This window comes from Vespa mandarinia, chromosome 13 (genome assembly GCF_050613455.1).
Source record: "Vespa mandarinia isolate Hongniang chromosome 13, ASM5061345v1, whole genome shotgun sequence".
NCBI lineage: Eukaryota > Metazoa > Arthropoda > Insecta > Hymenoptera > Vespidae > Vespa > Vespa mandarinia.
In genome coordinates this window covers 5,171,676-5,190,000 of record NC_140822.1, presented here as the reverse complement: position 1 = coordinate 5,190,000, position 18,325 = coordinate 5,171,676, and the positions used below count along the sequence as shown (strand labels likewise).

The 18,325-nt window shown below is 26.3% G+C and overlaps 6 protein-coding genes and 1 long non-coding RNA gene across 11 annotated transcripts in view; 3 read left to right on the top strand and 4 right to left on the bottom strand.

Annotated features, from left to right (window-relative positions):
- The window catches only part of LOC118448593 (neutral amino acid transporter 9), a 6,083-nt gene extending 3,805 nt beyond the window's left edge, over nt 1-2,278 (top strand). For all 3 annotated transcript variants that reach the window (XM_085660854.1, XM_035882054.2, XM_085660856.1), the window contains 7 exons: nt 179-336; nt 411-575; nt 660-719; nt 1,051-1,233; nt 1,329-1,531; nt 1,674-1,778; nt 1,852-2,278. In XM_085660854.1, the coding sequence (XP_085516980.1) occupies nt 179-336; nt 411-575; nt 660-719; nt 1,051-1,233; nt 1,329-1,531; nt 1,674-1,778; nt 1,852-2,259 (1,282 nt within the window). In that variant the 3' untranslated portion in view covers nt 2,260-2,278. The remainder of the gene's footprint in view (nt 1-178; nt 337-410; nt 576-659; nt 720-1,050; nt 1,234-1,328; nt 1,532-1,673; nt 1,779-1,851) is intronic.
- A 285-nt stretch (nt 2,279-2,563) lies between these two features.
- On the bottom strand, nt 2,564-3,601 carry LOC118448597 (ATP synthase subunit C lysine N-methyltransferase). Its single transcript, XM_035882058.2, has 4 exons — nt 3,322-3,601; nt 3,066-3,238; nt 2,797-2,985; nt 2,564-2,729 (listed from the first exon to the last, which is right to left on the bottom strand). The coding sequence occupies exons 1-4, from the start codon at nt 3,434-3,436 to the stop codon at nt 2,589-2,591; spliced, it is 618 nt and encodes a 205-aa protein (XP_035737951.1). The 5' UTR covers nt 3,437-3,601; the 3' UTR covers nt 2,564-2,588.
- A 40-nt stretch (nt 3,602-3,641) lies between these two features.
- Nucleotides 3,642-4,733, top strand: Sf3b5 (splicing factor 3B subunit 5). Of its 2 annotated transcripts, none has more exons than XM_035882049.2 (3): nt 3,642-3,658; nt 3,800-4,135; nt 4,333-4,474. In XM_035882049.2, exon 2 carries the CDS (start codon nt 3,876-3,878, stop codon nt 4,131-4,133), a length of 258 nt encoding a protein of 85 aa, XP_035737942.1. In that variant the 5' UTR covers nt 3,642-3,658; nt 3,800-3,875; the 3' UTR covers nt 4,134-4,135; nt 4,333-4,474. The 2 variants fall into 2 exon arrangements, with proteins under 2 accessions (XP_035737942.1, XP_085516989.1); XM_085660863.1 differs by lacking the exons at nt 3,642-3,658; nt 4,333-4,474 and adding exons at nt 4,511-4,546; nt 4,632-4,733 and having other exon boundaries at nt 3,711-4,135.
- Ctu1 (Cytosolic thiouridylase subunit 1) lies at nt 4,404-5,960 on the top strand. The gene is made up of 6 exons (XM_035882040.2): nt 4,404-4,546; nt 4,632-4,863; nt 4,933-5,051; nt 5,152-5,340; nt 5,420-5,624; nt 5,719-5,960. Exons 1-6 carry the CDS (start codon nt 4,499-4,501, stop codon nt 5,958-5,960), a joined length of 1,035 nt encoding a protein of 344 aa, XP_035737933.1. The 5' UTR covers nt 4,404-4,498.
- A 215-nt stretch (nt 5,961-6,175) lies between these two features.
- LOC118448587 (calaxin-like) lies at nt 6,176-10,632 on the bottom strand. The gene is made up of 5 exons (XM_035882042.2): nt 10,559-10,632; nt 7,741-8,091; nt 7,302-7,419; nt 6,951-7,204; nt 6,176-6,398 (listed from the first exon to the last, which is right to left on the bottom strand). The coding sequence occupies exons 2-5, from the start codon at nt 8,064-8,066 to the stop codon at nt 6,176-6,178; spliced, it is 921 nt and encodes a 306-aa protein (XP_035737935.2). The 5' UTR covers nt 8,067-8,091; nt 10,559-10,632.
- A 165-nt stretch (nt 10,633-10,797) lies between these two features.
- Nucleotides 10,798-13,047, bottom strand: LOC118448588 (uncharacterized). 2 transcript variants are annotated; one of them, XM_085660859.1, is made up of 5 exons: nt 12,567-13,047; nt 12,438-12,471; nt 11,671-11,816; nt 11,144-11,385; nt 10,798-11,072 (listed from the first exon to the last, which is right to left on the bottom strand). In XM_085660859.1, exons 1-5 carry the CDS (start codon nt 12,606-12,608, stop codon nt 11,006-11,008), a joined length of 531 nt encoding a protein of 176 aa, XP_085516985.1. In that variant the 5' UTR covers nt 12,609-13,047; the 3' UTR covers nt 10,798-11,005. The 2 variants fall into 2 exon arrangements, with proteins under 2 accessions (XP_085516985.1, XP_035737937.2); XM_035882044.2 differs by having other exon boundaries at nt 10,798-11,385.
- Nucleotides 13,048-13,198: 151 nt separating this feature from the next.
- Nucleotides 13,199-14,109, bottom strand: LOC118448591 (uncharacterized). The gene is made up of 2 exons (XR_014982860.1): nt 13,918-14,109; nt 13,199-13,652 (listed from the first exon to the last, which is right to left on the bottom strand). It is a non-coding gene; the product is annotated as an uncharacterized LOC118448591 (long non-coding RNA).
- Between the last annotated feature and the right edge of the window lie 4,216 nt (nt 14,110-18,325).

Here is an 18,325-nt window from a genome sequence, read left to right as displayed (position 1 = left end):
TATGTTAAAATTATTATCTCACCCATATATGTGAAGAATATTCGTTTCCCTGAAATATCCTTGCTTATTAGTTTAATCCAAAGTCCAAAATTGTGAAACCGAACTTCAAATCTTTAGCATTATCATTATTTAGCATTATCATTTTCTAAAATAATCATCTCTTCACGTTTATTTTTAGTTTCTCAATATGGAACACGATATTGGGCTCATCTTTGCTTACTATGCCATGGGGTATTCAAATGGCGGGTTTTTTTCCTGGAATTATTCTTGTATTAGCAATGGGTGCTTTGTGTCTTTACACTGCTTATCGTTTAATAGTCGTACATCAATACCATGGTGAGCTAATAATGAAAGCAAAAAGAGAAACAATTTTTTTTCATGACAATAGCCTAATTGTTACTTTTTTCAAGGTTCACGAGAGAACATCGAAGTTGTACAGTTGAGTCGAATATATCTTAACAAATGGGTAGAATACATAGCAAGGATCTTTAGTATTTCAGTTTTGTTAGGTGCAATGATAGCCTATTGGATATTGATGTCTAATTTTTTATATAATTCAGTTAATTTTTTTTATGGTAAGATTATGCAATGTCAAGAATGTATTTCACTTTGTATTAGAAAGATAATTATAACTAATTCAAATTTACATTACATTTTAGATAATGTGATGGGACTGCCTACGTATTCTATAACTGATAATAATACAGATATTGCAGAAAGTACATATTTATTTCGAATTAAGAAGTTTACTTCCTAGTAAAGATAATGTTAGTTACGTAAAGAGAGTCACAATGAAACATTTCAATATAATTTCGTATCATAGTTAAACAACCGTATCTATGTTAAATTTACATTTTTGTGTTTAGAAAATATTAATTCGAAATATTAACTGCTTTAACATACGCCTGTTTGTTCAATATGCTTGTTCGTTTAATATCTGTGTTTCTCTTTATGTTTCATGGTTATCCATATTTATAAGAATCATCAATGTTAATTAATTGTAATTTATTACACTTTTTTAAAATAAAAAATGTATCATCTTATTTACAGTTTTGTGTACAAGAAAAGAAATGTATAATGGCAGTGATATAATAATGGCACAAGAACGCACATTTGATGCTTTAGGTCCAGCATGGGATTTGCACAAAACAGTACCTGCATTTTTAGCTATAATAATATTTCCGCTACTTAACTTCAATAGCACCACATTTTTCACGAAATTCAATTCCCTTGGTAACACAACAATATTATCTTAAAAATGAATAACATTTTTGTTAATATCATTTATAAATAATTCATTTCATATACATACATTCTATATTTTTTAGGAACTGTATCAATTATATATATAATTATATTTGTTTTAATAAAATCCGCATCATGGGGAATACATATGGATAAAGCAATGTGGGAAATTAGTTGGGTATTGAAACCTACATTTCCAGCATTGTCTGGTATGCTAGCATTATCATTTTTCATTCACAATATTATAATTACTATAATGCAAAGTAATTGTGATCAATCTAAAAATGTAAGTAAATTTATATATATATATATTAATTATATATATATATATATATATATATATATATATATATATATATAAATAATACTTGTATAAATGAAAAGGTTTATAAAATTGTTTTCAATTGTTTTACAATTGTTTGTTATAGGGTAGAGACTTAACGATAGCATATAGTCTCGTTACAATAACCTACATTATAGTAGGTGTATCATTTTTTGTGTGTTTTCCTCTTGCCAAATCATGTATTCAAGATGTAAGTAATTATATTATACAAAATAATTAAAAATTTTAAGTTAATGAATTTATATACTTTGTCTTTTTTACAGAACTTATTAAATAATTTTAAAGAATGGGATGCTTTAACAATAGTTGCTCGTATAGTATTATTATTTCAACTATTAACTGTTTACCCATTACTCACATATATGTTAAGAATTCAATTGATTTCATCACTATGTAAGACATCTACCATATATAGCACAGTAATAACCAATTTCATTTTGATTTCGATCTGTATATTATTTGCTACATTTTTACCATACATTGGAACTGTTATAAGATATACCGGTGCTTTAAGTGGCTTAATTTATGTATTTACTTTACCATGTTTACTTCATTTATCTTTTCTACGAAAGCAAGGAAAATTGACTACAATTTCAACAATTGTACATTTAATTATACCAATTATTGGTATATTAAACCTTATAGCTCAATTTTTTATAGTTGATCATTGATATTAGATGTAATGCTTTGACAAAATCATTATTATAAATTCATATTTAATTTTATATAATAAAATGTATAAATTTTGTTAAAGATATTTAAATGTCTTGTACGTTTGTTATTATTATTATTATTACTTTAATTAATATTATTGTAATTTAGCAACAAATAGAGAAAACTTCTCTGAAATACACATTTGTATCTCATTTTGTACTTTTTGCAATTATAAATATTTAATAGTATGATAATCAATATACGTCCAGCAATTACATAGATAAATATAATTTATTTAATAAAGAAAATAAATTGTATTACCTATTTTATTCTGAAGTTTGCATTTTTATCTTTTGTATAACCACACAGTATCAACACCTTCGCCAATGGTTGCAATTGGATTTGTATTAGGAAGAGGAAATCTACAGACTATTATTACAGAATCTTTTTGTAATTCTGTATTAAATTTTTGTTCAATATCTTCCATCTATAAAAGTGATTTGATATTGTATACAAATATATGAAATTAAATAAAATAAAATAAAAAATAATACCATTTGTTCAACCCCAAATAAAATCACATTATTATAATTTTGTAAATTACACTTCCATAAATTTCTTCTAAAGAATCGAGTCTGAGATGACAGACCATTTGTAAAAGCTGTTAGTCTAGAATACCATACAAGCCATGGATTTAATTCTATACCATATGACTTAAAACCAGCTTTTGCTGCTGCTAAAACCTATTTAAAAAAACAACATTTTTATTTGTTAAAGATTGTTCTGTTGTTCTTTCATATTTAAGTAATATTTTATGACTTACAATACGTCCATCTCCACTCCCAAGATCAATCAATGAACCTGAACGTCCTTTTAGAGCTTGTAAAACGTTCTGTACTTGTTGATTCGTGGCTGGTACATAAGGTAAACAGATCTTGCGAAATGCTGGACTCACAAAAGGTATGCATACTATGCTAATAGCTGTTGCCAATCCTCCTAGTGGATAAATCATTATTAAAAAGGCTATTATCAAACTAAAATAAAAAGGATATGTGTAAAATTAAACATTAATTATATACCTGTTACTGCTATAAGACTAATTCCAAGTTTTGTTAACCTTGGTTTATTATCCATATTATTTGATGTTTCGTTGAAGTACTCCATTTTATATGAAATTATATATAATATATACATATATAATAATTAATTAAAATATATTAATTATCATCTTATGTCAATGAACAACATTACTTATTATTCTATGATTATAGTATAAAGGTTATGTTTATAACAAAGCATGCTACTTGTATGTTCCTCGTTTTATAGTCTATTCAAGTCTGCTTATTCTATCATATCGTCATAACGCGTCTGCGCAGTTGTATGTCATAAATAGGTTAGAAAATTTGGCAATCTAATGTTAGTACTTTTGTTAGGGTAATATTGTATTTATAGTATATAGTAGGTTGGTAATATGAATAGTAATATGTCTTTATATTTACTTGGAATATAATTAATTAAATAAAATATAGGAAGAAATAATTAAGAAATAATTTTAAGATTGTTTCAGACAAAAGTATAATTTATAGAATTTTCTATAATCTTTATAAGAAAGTAGAGAAGTAAAATAAAAAGTATGGGTGAACGTTATAATATACATAGTCAGTTAGAACATTTGCAATCTAAATATATTGGAACTGGACATGCAGATACAACAAAGTTCGAGTGGCTTGTGAATCAACATCGGGATTCTTGTAGCTCATACATGGGACATTATGATTTATTAAATTTCTTTGCAATCGCTGAGAACGAAACTAAGGCACGTGTGCGATTTAATCTTATGGAAAAGATGCTACAACCTTGTGGTCCTCCTCCAGAGAAGCCAGAAGATTAAACGTAAGAAATAATTATTTTAATGTCTGCGAATAGAGAGGTTATTAAAGATAAATTTAATCTATGGATTGGAGTATTATTTTTAAGTATTATTGACAAATTAATTGTGTGTAATAAAGAAGATCCATGTTCCGTATGTTTATACTATTTTGATCATAAATTATATAATTCTTATTTCATTTATTCCTTTTTTGTTTTAGGGTTTTGAAAATAAAATATTTAAGATTTGAGTATATTCTTAAGTAATGATACATATGTTAGACATTTAAGTTTTTAAATAAATATTATTAGTTAAATATATATATCTTATACATTTGATTATAAAACCAATTTTATATATCAAGAAGTTAAATAATACTATTCAAAATGCCTATTCAGTGTACTAGAAATTGTGGTAAAAATGCTATTCTTAAAGTAAGTATATAATTTTCACCATATGTATTCTAAATTATATTATAAAATATTTACTAATTATTTTGGAATTTAATACTTTTATCAGAGACCTAAGACCGGTGATACATTATGTAAAGAATGTTTTATCTATGCCTTTGAAACCGAAATACATTACACCATTGTAAAAGGAAAATTATTTAAACCTGGCAATAAAGTTGCTATAGGAGCATCAGGTGGAAAAGATTCAACAGTATTAGCATATGTATTGAAAACTTTGAATGAACGCTATGATTATAAGCTTGACTTATTTCTTTTATCCATTGATGAAGGAATTACTGGTAAATTGATGAAATATATAACAAAATAACAAGTAAAAATAATTTTTTATTGATTTAATATACCTATAGGATACCGAGATGATAGTTTGGAAACTGTGGAAAAAAATAGAGATGATTATGGTATACCATTAAAAATATTATCATACAAAGATATATATGGATGGACAATGGATGCTATAGTAGAACAAGTAAGCCATACATTTATCATTTGTAATACATTAAGCATCATATATGAACACATTAATGTGTCCATAAAATAAACATTTGTTTGTTTAAAATCAATTGTAGATTGGCAGAAAAAATAATTGTACTTTCTGTGGTGTATTTCGAAGACAGGCATTAGATAGAGGAGGTGCTTTATTAGGTGTGGATTGTATTGCAACAGGTCACAATGCCGATGACATAGCTGAGACAGTTTTAATGAATATTTTACGTGGTGACATTGCTCGGTTGCAAAGATGTACGGCTATAATAACGGTTAGATAATTTCAAAATTTTATAAACAAAATTAATACGAAATGCAGGATGATTTGAAATGTCTTACTTTTTATTATAGTCAGGAGCTGATGCTATTGTTAGATGCAAACCATTGAAATACGCTTACGAAAAAGAGATTGTTATGTATGCACACTTTCAAAAATTAATTTATTTTTCTACCGAATGCATATATGCTCCTAATGCTTATCGAGGATATGCTCGAACATTTTTAAAAGATTTGGAAAAAGTAAGACCATCGTCTATCATAGATATTATTCATTCTGGTATGTATATTTTTAAAATAAGAATTTCATTATAACAGTTAATATTTATTTTTTTAATATCTATAATACATAGATCATTAAATTTTAATGTTAGGTGAAAGAATGCAAGTAAAGAGCAATGTAAAAAATCCAGAACGAAGGCATTGTAATAATTGTGGATTTGTTTCGAGTCAGGAATTATGTAAAGCTTGTATATTATTGGAAGGTTTGAATAGGGGACTTCCAAAATTGGGAATTGGTAAATCTAATAAAGTTAAACATATATTGAATACAAATATGAATGAAAATGCAAAAAGTAAAGTTGCCTCTTCAAGCATATCTGCGATAGATTTTTAACATTAAAATTCGCATAAGTATATGTTTCCAATATACAAGAAAATCTTTCGTATGTAATAAAATATAAGTTCTTAATTGTTTTCATTATACGAACTTCTCCTTTTATAACACATTTCTTATTGTGTTCTTCCATATTATGTAATATTCGGAATGAAATTCCTTACTTTTCTGCAATATTTCAAATCAAGATGAAATCGATATGGGTGACAATGGTTTCAATATTGTAACGATTTGATAAAGGCTGTACAATTTTCTTCCGTAGGTAAACACTGTCCGAAAGCTTCGAGTAGCAATGGTTCTTTTCTAATTGCCGTTTCATAATCTTGAAATGATATTTTTCCATCGCGATTGACATCGAGTTTTTTCAAAGTCAATTCTGATAAATCTCGTATTCCCTCATCCGGATCTTCTTCTCCTGGTTGCTTTATTAAACAGTTTCTTGAAAACGTAAGAATATCAATTTAAGAATTGACAGCATAAATAAAAATAGAATACTTTATATGATTTTCATTTAAGATAAAATATTAAAAAGTATAGTTACGCCTATCGAGTATTTTAATTTTTATTATGAAAGAACTAGGAAAATTTTAAGATTTTTAATTAATGTTTAAAATTTTTAATAATCAATAGATTTAATTATTTATTCCCTATAATTATTTATATGAAAATATAAATATTGTTCCTAAATAAAGGCAATACTTTATACTCGATTGATAATATTATCATCTTTTATCAATTATTTTTTTGATCCTGATATGATATTGTTTCGTATTATATGTGTGTATTGCCGTATTGACTGTCACCGAGTCGAAATTGATTTATAGATAGAATATGATGTATTGCCTATCACCAGGGATCCGCAATTAATGTTAACGATATAATAATATGTATTAATTATCTCGATAAGCAATTTATTGTTTATAATATTACATCTAAAATTTTCATAGTTATTTGAAAATAATTAAAAGTTTTAATATGATATATACATACTTAAACAATTGGAAGATCTCATCTTTCGTAATAAAACCATCATTATTTAAATCGTAAACACGAAAGCAGAAATCGGTTTTATCCTGTAGATTGCCACGGAGGAAAACATCGAGACCCACGATCCACGATTCTAATTTAATAGTACCTTCATTTTCGCGATCCCAACAACAAAACAATCGTTCTACCAACGTATCTTCGGTTATAACTTTGAAAGTATTGTGAAGAAGATCGCGAAAAATAGATCTATCGATTCCCTAAAGTATAAATTTTTACTATTGATTATTGAATTATATTTTAATAAATGATTTGTAAAAAAGAAAGAAAGAAAAAAGTACATATTATTCGAATTACCTCCACACTGTGCATTGGTCTTGGCTTTCTGTAAATGTCCATCGATAGATTCACTTGTTGGTGGCCAGTTTGCATCATTAATTTCTTATATAGTTTGCAGAGTCCATCTAATTCTGTTCTATAACACACATGGACGAGATTTGAAATATATTTTTTTTCTTCTTTTTTTTTTTTACAAATTATTAAATATCCACAAAGTATATAGTAACGATTGAAAATGAACGATTTCGAGAATGTTATTGAAAATGTAACATTTTTTTTTATTACATTATTTTTTCTTTGATTATTTCTATTTCGAATTACGAATACTCATATTCTATTCGCGAATCAAACGATCTATCCAGGACATTGTTAAGATAGTAATAATAAAATAAAAAATAAAGAAAGAGGAGAAAGAAAAAGTAAAAAAAAAAAAAAATTAATAATAATTTCGTCAGACCTGTTAAATTTGGTCCTCTTCTTGAGAGACTCGATAACCTTGACAATGTAAGCGGAATTTCTGGCGTTACCGCTTTCCGGCATTTTTTTTTTATGCGGAGGTCGTGGCTCTTGTTTCGTTGGCTTCACTGAGGACGGCCTTTTTATGTTTACCGAGGCCTTCCAAGCACTCGTGAGAAATAAGGAAACGCTTTTCATGAGAGTCGTTGTAACATGAACGGCGTCTACCCCTCCGTTACCTTCGACGTCGGCGCCGACGCTGAGTTTCAATGTTTGTTCGTTTTCGTGCATTCTCGGGTTAATGCCTTTTGGTTTCTCGTTTGACATATTTTCTTTTTTCAAAACAAATTGCCTATTTATACAATACAATTAAAATTTGTTACAGTATTATTTTTATTATTTTTTTTCCCTCGATATGAAATTATTATTATCATCGTCTGAATTGGCGTTTTTCAAACTATTACTTCACAAATCTTGAATTTTTAACGAAATACCTTGATTATTTTATAGGGTAGGTTGATATTAATAATAAATAAATTATACAAATAAATATAAGAGTTAAAAAAACAATATAAACTTTTATTCTCAACTTTTAATAATGTGGAACAAAATATATGAAAATAATAAAATAATATTAATTTTTATAATTTGTGTTTTTATTTAAGAACATAGTTTTGGGAAAAGCTGGTTTAAATTATAATAATGTATTAATAATTATCTTAGCATACAGAATATAATTCATGTCTATGCAATTATCTCGCGATCGAAGTTACAAAAAATTTTAATAAAAGTAATTTGCATAGCTCTGAGCTAGCTATTATGTAAATTATTTTTTTTTTCAATTTATAAAGATCGACATAATTCTTTTTAAATGGATACCTATAATTTATTTTTTGCACATTTGCAAAAGTTATGGTCATTTACGTTTATAGTTATGGTCATTATATCTGATAAAAAAATGCCATTATGCGTTGTTTACGAGATAATTAACACTTTATGTATTAAAGTAGTTGGTTTTTCATGCGACAAATTGATAAACGTTCATCAGAATAAAAAAATATTTTAAAGTCGGCTATATCTTCAACAGAATTATTAAACTTCGATTTGCTCAAATACACGACTGGTTGATGTGTAAATAATTTATTTTTATAATATATAGTATGAATCACATTACGAATCTGTTAGTCGTTAATCTCACAAACGATGCAGTAACAATTTTTTAATAGATATAATTTTTATTGAAAATAATCACTACTATATATATGCGGAAAAATTATAGATATTGATTAAAAAAAAAAGAAACAAAAATTATTAATTAAAAAAAATTTCTAACTAAAAATTATTATTATTAATTTATATTATTAATTAATTAAATAAGATAATAATATTTCATAAAACATATATTTTATAAGAGTACCAGTTTCATTTTTATAGTAATTCTACACATAATGATTATTATTATTTTTATTAGTACATGAATTTTTTAATTTCTATCCTATAAGATACATAAATTATTTTTAAGACATTTCGCGACGTATATATTTGTCAAACACGATAGGAAATTTCCAGATTAACATCCAATCGATTGATCAATAAAATATAATCAAAGGAAAGTCTTATCAGACCACTTATACTCGACTTATAATTAGTTTTGGAATTATTCGAACGATTAACTTTTTTTTTTACATAGTCTATCGTGTTCATTGTAGTTCAATTTTCATCAAAATTTGTACACTTTACTTAATACCGAATAATTGAAGATAATGTACATTTTTAATCGAGAATGCATGTTAGAAACTCATTATAAGAAATAGAATATTAAAACTTCCATTACCAAACCATATAACAATCATGCATGGCTGCACATGTATCGTACAACTTAGAAAGTTTTGCGAAGTAAATGGTTGTATCATTGTGGCAATATTTTTATGATTTTCTTTCACATAATAATATCGTACCAGGTACAAGATAGCCAGTTTTAGTATCATATATGTGTATATATACATACATACATAGATATATACATATATGATATTATATATATAATATATATTTTAATATATAAATATATATATAATTTATGATATATATATTTATAATGTATTTATATTCATTTAATTTTAGCTAATACATTCTATAATATTTTATATAGTCCATTCTGTGCATTAAATTTTGTAACACTTTATGTGGATCATTTTATGCATTAATTTTCTAATAATTTATGTGGGCCACTCTATGGATTTAATAGATCATAAATACCTGGTACATTTTATTTTATTTCAGATGATTAGAATCTAAGAGCTAAAATTGGAAATGAGAAATTTGAAGTAACGAGAAAATTAGAACTCTCGGAATTACGAAGGTCGATTAAATCGAGCCGAGATAACCGTCGATACTTCTATTTTAGAGTTCTAATTTAACTTTTCAAACTTTTCACTTGTAATGGCTGATAGGTACTATACGAAAAGTATTACAACTTTAAACGATTTCAAACGTATCTATTCTTTTGTAAAATGAAAATCGTATAGAATATATTAGACGTTATTTAAAATCACGACAAATATAAAAATCTTATATTTAATGTTTAATAAATAAATTATAAGAACATATACGTGTTGTAAGAACATATAAGAACATATACATATTCGCACGACGGATTCCTGAGAGAAAATAACAGGAATAGAAAAATTCTAATACGTTCATCTAACGAAATTAATTTCAATGAAAAGTTATGATACATTCGTTTAATACTTTTTGATAATTTTAATTTTGTTAAATAAAAAATATATTTATTTATTTATTATGATAAAAAAACTTACCGATTAAACCGAAGAAATCACTTTAAAATGAATTCTAAGGAAAATGACACGTCGTCGTTAGCAGCAACTATTTGTTTTATCGATCAAACGTGTTAAATAGCGCCATTGAAAGTATTGTAATATTCTTGTTAGTCTGTTACTAACGAAAGTTCAAAGACCTATTTTATCATCGATCATCTTACGCCGCTATATCGTAGAGGGATTAAATATATTTTATTTTTCAAGAGAGACGATTCATATTCATTTGGAATATTTTTATTTGTTGTTTTATAATAATTTTTATTTGTTTGTTTTATATAGTTAATTGCATTATAAATGTTATAAAATGTAAAAGTTAATGAATAGATATATGGTTAATATTATAAGATGATAGATTAATATATTGGCAATATAAAGATGAGTTCAGATTTTTTTTTTCAAATTTCATGTTAATATCTAAATATTCAGTCAATGTTTAGGAAGATAAAATGTATCGAATGATTCCGGTGATAATTTGACCATCGAATGATGATTCCTAAAATGATATATAAATTCAAAATACGAATATTTCTTGAGAATATTAATTTCATTTTAAAATTAATTAACCTGCACCACTCGTTCAAATATTTTCGAAATTGGCCAAGAGCGTTTTGTATCAAAAGCAACATATCGTCAATTTGTTCTGCACAGGTTTTGATCATTTTAGCCCCTTCTTCGATATATAATTTATCGTTGTTCCAAATTTCTTTGTTGTTTTTTTGTTCCATTAACGTAGAATCAGAATTTTCACTTCTTTTCAAATATTTCTCAGGTAATTGCCAGAAAGATTGATTTGAAGATTGCAGCCACTATAATCGAAGAAAACAAAATATTATTAATTTTAATTAATAATATTTTACATACTCAAATATTTTATATTGACAAATATATAACATAAGGTTTATTATAATGTAACATTAATTGTATCAGTCAGTTGTTCTCAACTTATCTATTTTCTTTTTTTTTTCTTTTCTCTTTTAAATCCTTATTTCTTTCGATTCATTTTTGATTAGTTTTTACACGATCTGAGTAAATTTTAATATCTTTGATTATTAAATTTTAATGAATGTATATGAATTAAATCAATTTCTTACCGGTGGATATATGAATGGTGAAGGTAACCAAAATACATTTGTAGTAGATTCGGGTTCATTCTTCCAATCTAATTGCTCCATTCTATCTGTCATTTCATCATCAAACGATCGCTCGATTCTCTTCGATTTGTCGCTGTCATTTTTAGCTATTTTAACGATATATTTTTTTTTAATTTTAATGAATTAAATTGTATTTTCTCGAAAACGTCAAATTTCTATTTCTCTTTTTTTTTTTGCATATGAAATCATTTCGAAAAAATCAATTCGTTACAGCATAGGTGGGCAACTTCTTTCCCACCCTAGATTCTACGGTCTTTACTATCAATCAATTCGTTCCCCCACTATTTAACTGGCCAACACTATGTTTATAAACGTAGAGGTCTTCTCTTTACACCTTATCTTTGTACAGAATAAGGATAGATGAAATATAAGTATTATATCTGTGGTTGTAAGGAAAAAATGGCACATGTCACGTTTTTACTTTCGAGATACATGTTGTCGTTTAAATGTTCCGATTCACCAATTCTTTTTATTCCCTATGTTTTCTTGTTTTCTCTTCAGTGTGTAAATAATCGATTATCCATAAAAAAATAAAAACATAATTCACGAGGCACGGCGGTATTAAAAAGTGAGAATCATTTTCTTTCACTTCACCGGAGAAGACAAGTAGAAATACGGGTCGCTAGTTGCCTACCTACTCGGTACAATTTAAAGTCTCTATTACGTTATAAATAATTAGAAATAAAATTTTATAGTTATAAACTTACGTATTTCATCGAGTATTATCGAACGACATTGGATCTGATAAGAGAACAATTAAATATCCAATTATTCATAGTGAAATAATATTCTTAAGGATAAAAAGTAATATATGATTAATTTCATGAAAAACTTACGCCTGTTATGATAGCGAAAAATAATATCAATTGACATTTCATGTTTTCGTTTCTTCTGTATTTCTCACTTTCTATTTTTTTTCTTTTTTTTCTATTTTTTTTCTATTCCTTTTTCTTCTTGAAAGTTATATGCGACGTGGTAGAATAGTTTCGTGTGAATACTGCGATTTATCACGAGGGAAGCTCTTTTATTCCATATTCCACGTAATATGTGTATGAAATAAGATCATACGGTATCTCGTGTTTGTAGCAACTTCAATGACAATCGGAAATTGGAGAAACACAGAACAAAGACTGTTACTGATATCGTTTCGTATTAGACGACGTTATTTTTTTTTTCCATTGTCTTACTAGCATTAATAATTTTCTAATAAGAGTGACGTATAAATCGAGGAATTAATTAAAATGTATATTTTCATAGAAAAAAGATTAGAACGATTTTACAATCGTTTATAATTTTAAATATGTATGTTTCATTATATAATCAATATTTTGTATTACACTTTCATAATAATTATCGATTATTAGAATGTGTCAGTGTAATTGATGTTCTTTATAATTATGCAATTATAATGCGCATATATATTTTATATACTTCACGTAAATTAAATAAATTGTATATTTCGTGTATGTTAGAGATATTACGTTTTATTTTATTCATAATTATAAACAATAACATGCGTAATTATTATTATAAACTAACAATTGTATCAAATACAGACAATATCACTTGTTATTTAGTGTAATATAAATTATAAAAATGAATTGTAACAATATTGGCAAATATCTTGTTTTATCTCAAAATAATCTTTATAACAAAATATAGTTATTATAATATTGGACGAGTTACTGGTTATTCTACATATTTTTGAAAGTTTTGTCGTAGCATTTTTTTAGTACAAACTCTATATAAACGTTCGCAGTTTATTTACCCATGTCCACCGCCATGTCCACCACTATATCCACCGCCATGTCCACCGCCATGTCCACTGCCATGTCCACTACCATGTCCATTACTACCGCCATGTCCATTATGTCCACCTCCATAATGATCAGCAGCTCTATTCAATCTGTTCAACATGGGGCCTGAAATAATTCAAACAACATCGACATAAATTATGTTATTATGCGTGAGGAATAATTTATAAAAAAGGATAAAAAAGGATATCCAAATTCCTTGATTTTTATTTCAGAATTATAATAAAAATAAAATAAAAATAAAATAAAAATAAAAATATGCAAATATGTTATGAATAAAAGAGTTTTGAATGATATTTCTTTTTTTTTTTTTTCTTCACGCAAACTTTTCTTCCAAACGAAGTTCGAAGCCAAATCTAAATTAAGGATTCACCTTCGTTTGTTTCTGCTTGAATCGAAGGAAAAGCTAAAGTTGTTGCTACGCAGAGAAGCAAAATAAATGTGAGGATCTTCCACATTTTTACGTTATATTTTTTCACAAATTTTAACAACGAGGAAAATTATTAATCGACTGCTTATTATATTCTTTACAAAGGAGAAGTGCGAAATGATGCAGATGATCAACTTCTCTGTCCTTATATACATTCTGTTAAATGTCAATTTGATAAGACAATCGTCAAACGTTATATAATATTTCTAGTAAAAAAACAAACTTCTATTATATTTACATACTTACCAAACGAGTATTAATCGATCGAATCTGATAAACATCAATAAATTTATTCTACTTCCTAGTTAATTATTTTTTTCTTGTTCGGTTTTTGTTTTTTAATCTGTTATTTTCATATTACGATTTTTCTCATTAACCGAATGTCATTTGCTAAATTGTATAATTTCATCGAATAAAAATCAGAGATGATTCATCAGTTTGTAAATTTATTATTTAAATTTCGTTTTTAATATGTAAACAAGAAAAATATTGTAGACTGTATGATTGAACGTGTTGTTTGTACAAAACAGATAAAAATGTGTATATTGGGAATATATTTGATGTAAAGAAATGTTTTTTATTGGTTATCACTGTAGTATTTTACGTCTTCAGATTGGTGGTGATTTATGAAAGAAAATTTTTCACAAAATTGACCTTGACCTTGACTTTGACCTCCAGCAGACCTCAAACGAAGCACACGCCTTTTTTTCTTTTTCCATTTTTTCTCACAGACAGACCCCATGCAAAGGTATCTATTCATTAAATAAACAGTGTAATATAATTAATTTTTTATTCTGGATTTGCCTTTGAAATATTAACATAATATAAATAATATTAATATAAGAGATAATGGAATTTCATGATTTTTTTTTCAAGACAACTATTAAGATGACACCCAAGATTCCATTGACAAGCTTGATCCTCGTAATGGATTGAATATGAAAATTTGGTCAACACTGCGGTTTTTTTCCACAGATTTCTACCGATCTAAAAAGATATACAAGGTGATTCATTCAAGGTGTACATATTGTTTCACGTAAAGTGTTATAAACTGTTTCATCGCCACTGTATCTATGTTTATTCATAAACTTTTTTGTTCATAGCAATAAATTGGCTGAACTATTTAAATTTTAAACTACAATTTTAGACTTTCAAAATGGTACACATTTTATTATTAACATTTTAATGTTAAAATTATAATTTAATAGCGATTATCCTTAATGTATAAAAAGTAATTCGAACATAATGATAACTACGATAATCAGAAAGTTACTTTAATGAGGTCCAAAAGTTGTTGGCAAAATTTCAAATATTTTAATATAATAACTTTTAGGACATTCCTAATATTATATAATCCTAAGTTTATAAACAGATTCAAATCCTAATTGAAGATTTATATTCTAAGTTTATTAAACAGATTCAAATTGTGTAACTAAAAAATTGAAGTTCATAAAAAATAGAATAAAAAGTAGAAGAAATATGATAAATCAGGTATAAGGAAAATATGATCAATAATAAGATGCTTTTAATGCTTCGTATTAAAAAAATTGATCTTTTATTTATTATTAAAATGAAACGTATTAAAAAAATACGCCACATGTTATAAGACGTATTTGGAATTAATTATTCGTCTAATAATGAAAAATGGTAGTAACAAACTCCAATATTACGCTGCATTTCTATGTGACGGAAAATCACGAACATAAATAACGCTTTTGCCGACTATGATTGTTGTAAACGTGCCATCGTGAAGATTGCCTGTAACGTTAATGCGTACCTGACTCAGTAGTAACAAGATCAAATCGATTTGATTTTCAGTCGTAACAGAAAAAACGTGAAACAGGTTTTCCACGCAGCGTATGTTAAAATTAAACGATAATGATACTTTTTAATTCTCTTTACTTATTTATATTAATAATTCCATATAAACATTTCACTCTTACAATCAAAAATACCTAAGCGTAAAAAATACTAGAACATGCGAAACGACGTGATTGACGTTTTAAATTCACGTCTCGTAGAAACGCGGCATTAAGAAAAATTTAATTTGATAAGATTTATTCAACAATGGTGTTCTTCTTATTCAATTTCTAAGGTATACAAATATTAAAATAGATATACAAATATTAAAATAAATAAAAAAATATTAAAATTATTAAGTTACATAGGAATGAATATCATGTTTTATGCCGAGTTCCAAATGCAATTTGTCGTGACTCTGGAAAATCAGGAGAACGAATCATTTAGTTAAGCTCTACTATCCAAGTAGGCTGGATGCTGCAATGGTCAGTACGTTTTAAACGTAACATTGTACTTTTTTATTGTATTGTATGAATATTTTTTTGAGTAAAGCGAAAACTCTACAATTTGATCATTTGGAACAACGTTCTCATTACTTTTTTCCTTGACAAGTATGTAAAAAAAATTATAGATATCATGTACGATATTTTCCTTTCGAGTTTAAAAGATCAATAGCAATGACATACTATGAAATTATGTACAAATATTGCCGTCATTTTGTTTTCATTAACATTATAATTAAGTCTCGAGGATAACGATCTTTTTATGTTCGGTTGATCGATTCTTTTGATTTACGACTTATTCCTTCGCGGATAATATCCGTCGTTTTAAATGGAAAACAAAAAACAATAATCATTCAATTATTATATTCCTTTCAATGGCTATTAGTCTTAAAAAGAGTATTTCATAATTTTTAACTATTGTTACTAAGACTTACTAAATATTAATAATTATCTGAAAAATTATTTTTTTTAATTTATAAATATTATTATTATCATTATTATTATTAATAATCATTAAGTAAGGATGGTCATCTATTTGATTATTCGCCATATACCATCGCTACAGAAGTAGCAACATCACCTTTACCGGTGGAGCTACTATTAGTATGGCGGTTACCACTGCAGGTGAGTATCTAGAGATCCAGAACGAATGGATGCATTAGAAAAAGAATGCTTCAAGTGTGAATAACCTTGATGACGATAATTACCCTTGAAAGGTATGAAAGATAGAACAGGATCTTCATCTTTGCCGTTTACGTCGTCTTCTTCTTATCTTTGCTAAGACTAGTTTTTGATCGGTTATTCACCGTTGCTTCGGTAGAAGGTGCTATTGGTTCGATGTAAGATGTTACAGATATCACAATTTCTGGTTTTGAAACGTTTACTTCTTGTTCCATGCATTCGTATCATGTTAATTATTAAGATGACTAATGTAATCGATTAGAGGAAGTATGTTGAAAATAAAAATTTAATTAATTTCAATTAATTAATAAATTATGAATTTTTTAGGGTATTTTTTAATTAAACTTGTTAAATGAACAATTCCAAAATTTATTTCTATCCGTTCGTTAACTTGAAGATCATGGTACTCTTTATCAACACATTAATCCTCTGGTACATATCGATTCTCGTTTTGTGCCGGTACATCTTGATTATTTTCAGTCAAAGCTATAATAAAATTCTAACTATAAAAATAACATACTATAAACTCGATGAAAAACTTGCACTTGTTAATATAGCAAAAAATAATAACAATTGATATTTCATGTTTTCATTTCTTGCGTATTTCTCACTTTATTTTTTTTTTCTTTTCAAATTTATGTGCATCGAGATGTACAACTTGTGCGTTAATACTGCGATTTTCTGCGAAAGAAGTTTTTTTATTTTATATACCACGTAATGTGTGTATGAAATAAGATCACACTTTATTTCTTTTTCCTAATAGTTACATTAATGATAATCAAAAATTGGAGGAGATACACGGAACAAATATTGTTACTGATATCGTTTTATATTTCAAGACGTTTTTCTTTGTTATTCATTATCCTATAAGGATTAATAATTTTTTAACAATAAAATCGAAGAAATAATTGAAATATTTTTATACAAAATAAATTAAAACGATTTTAAGATCATTTATATATTTTTAACATGTATGTTTTATTCTATAATTTATATTTTGTATTAGATTTTCATTATAATTATTTATTATTAAAATGTAACATTATGATCAGTGTATCCCATAATCATGTAAATTTATTGCATATACATATTTTATATATTTCATGTAAATGAAATAAATTGTATATTTCGTGTATGTTAAAGATATATTTTACTGATAATTATGAACAATAATAAGTATGATTATTATTATAAATTAGCGATTATTTCAAATCCGGACGATATTAGTTGTCGTTTAGTGTAAGAGAAATTATAAAAATTGAGTTGGAACTTTTTCTCAATAAATCAATTTTAACTGTATTGTTAAATATTTTGTTGTTTTATTTGAAAATAATATTCTGTGTAACAAAATTTACATATTGGACAAA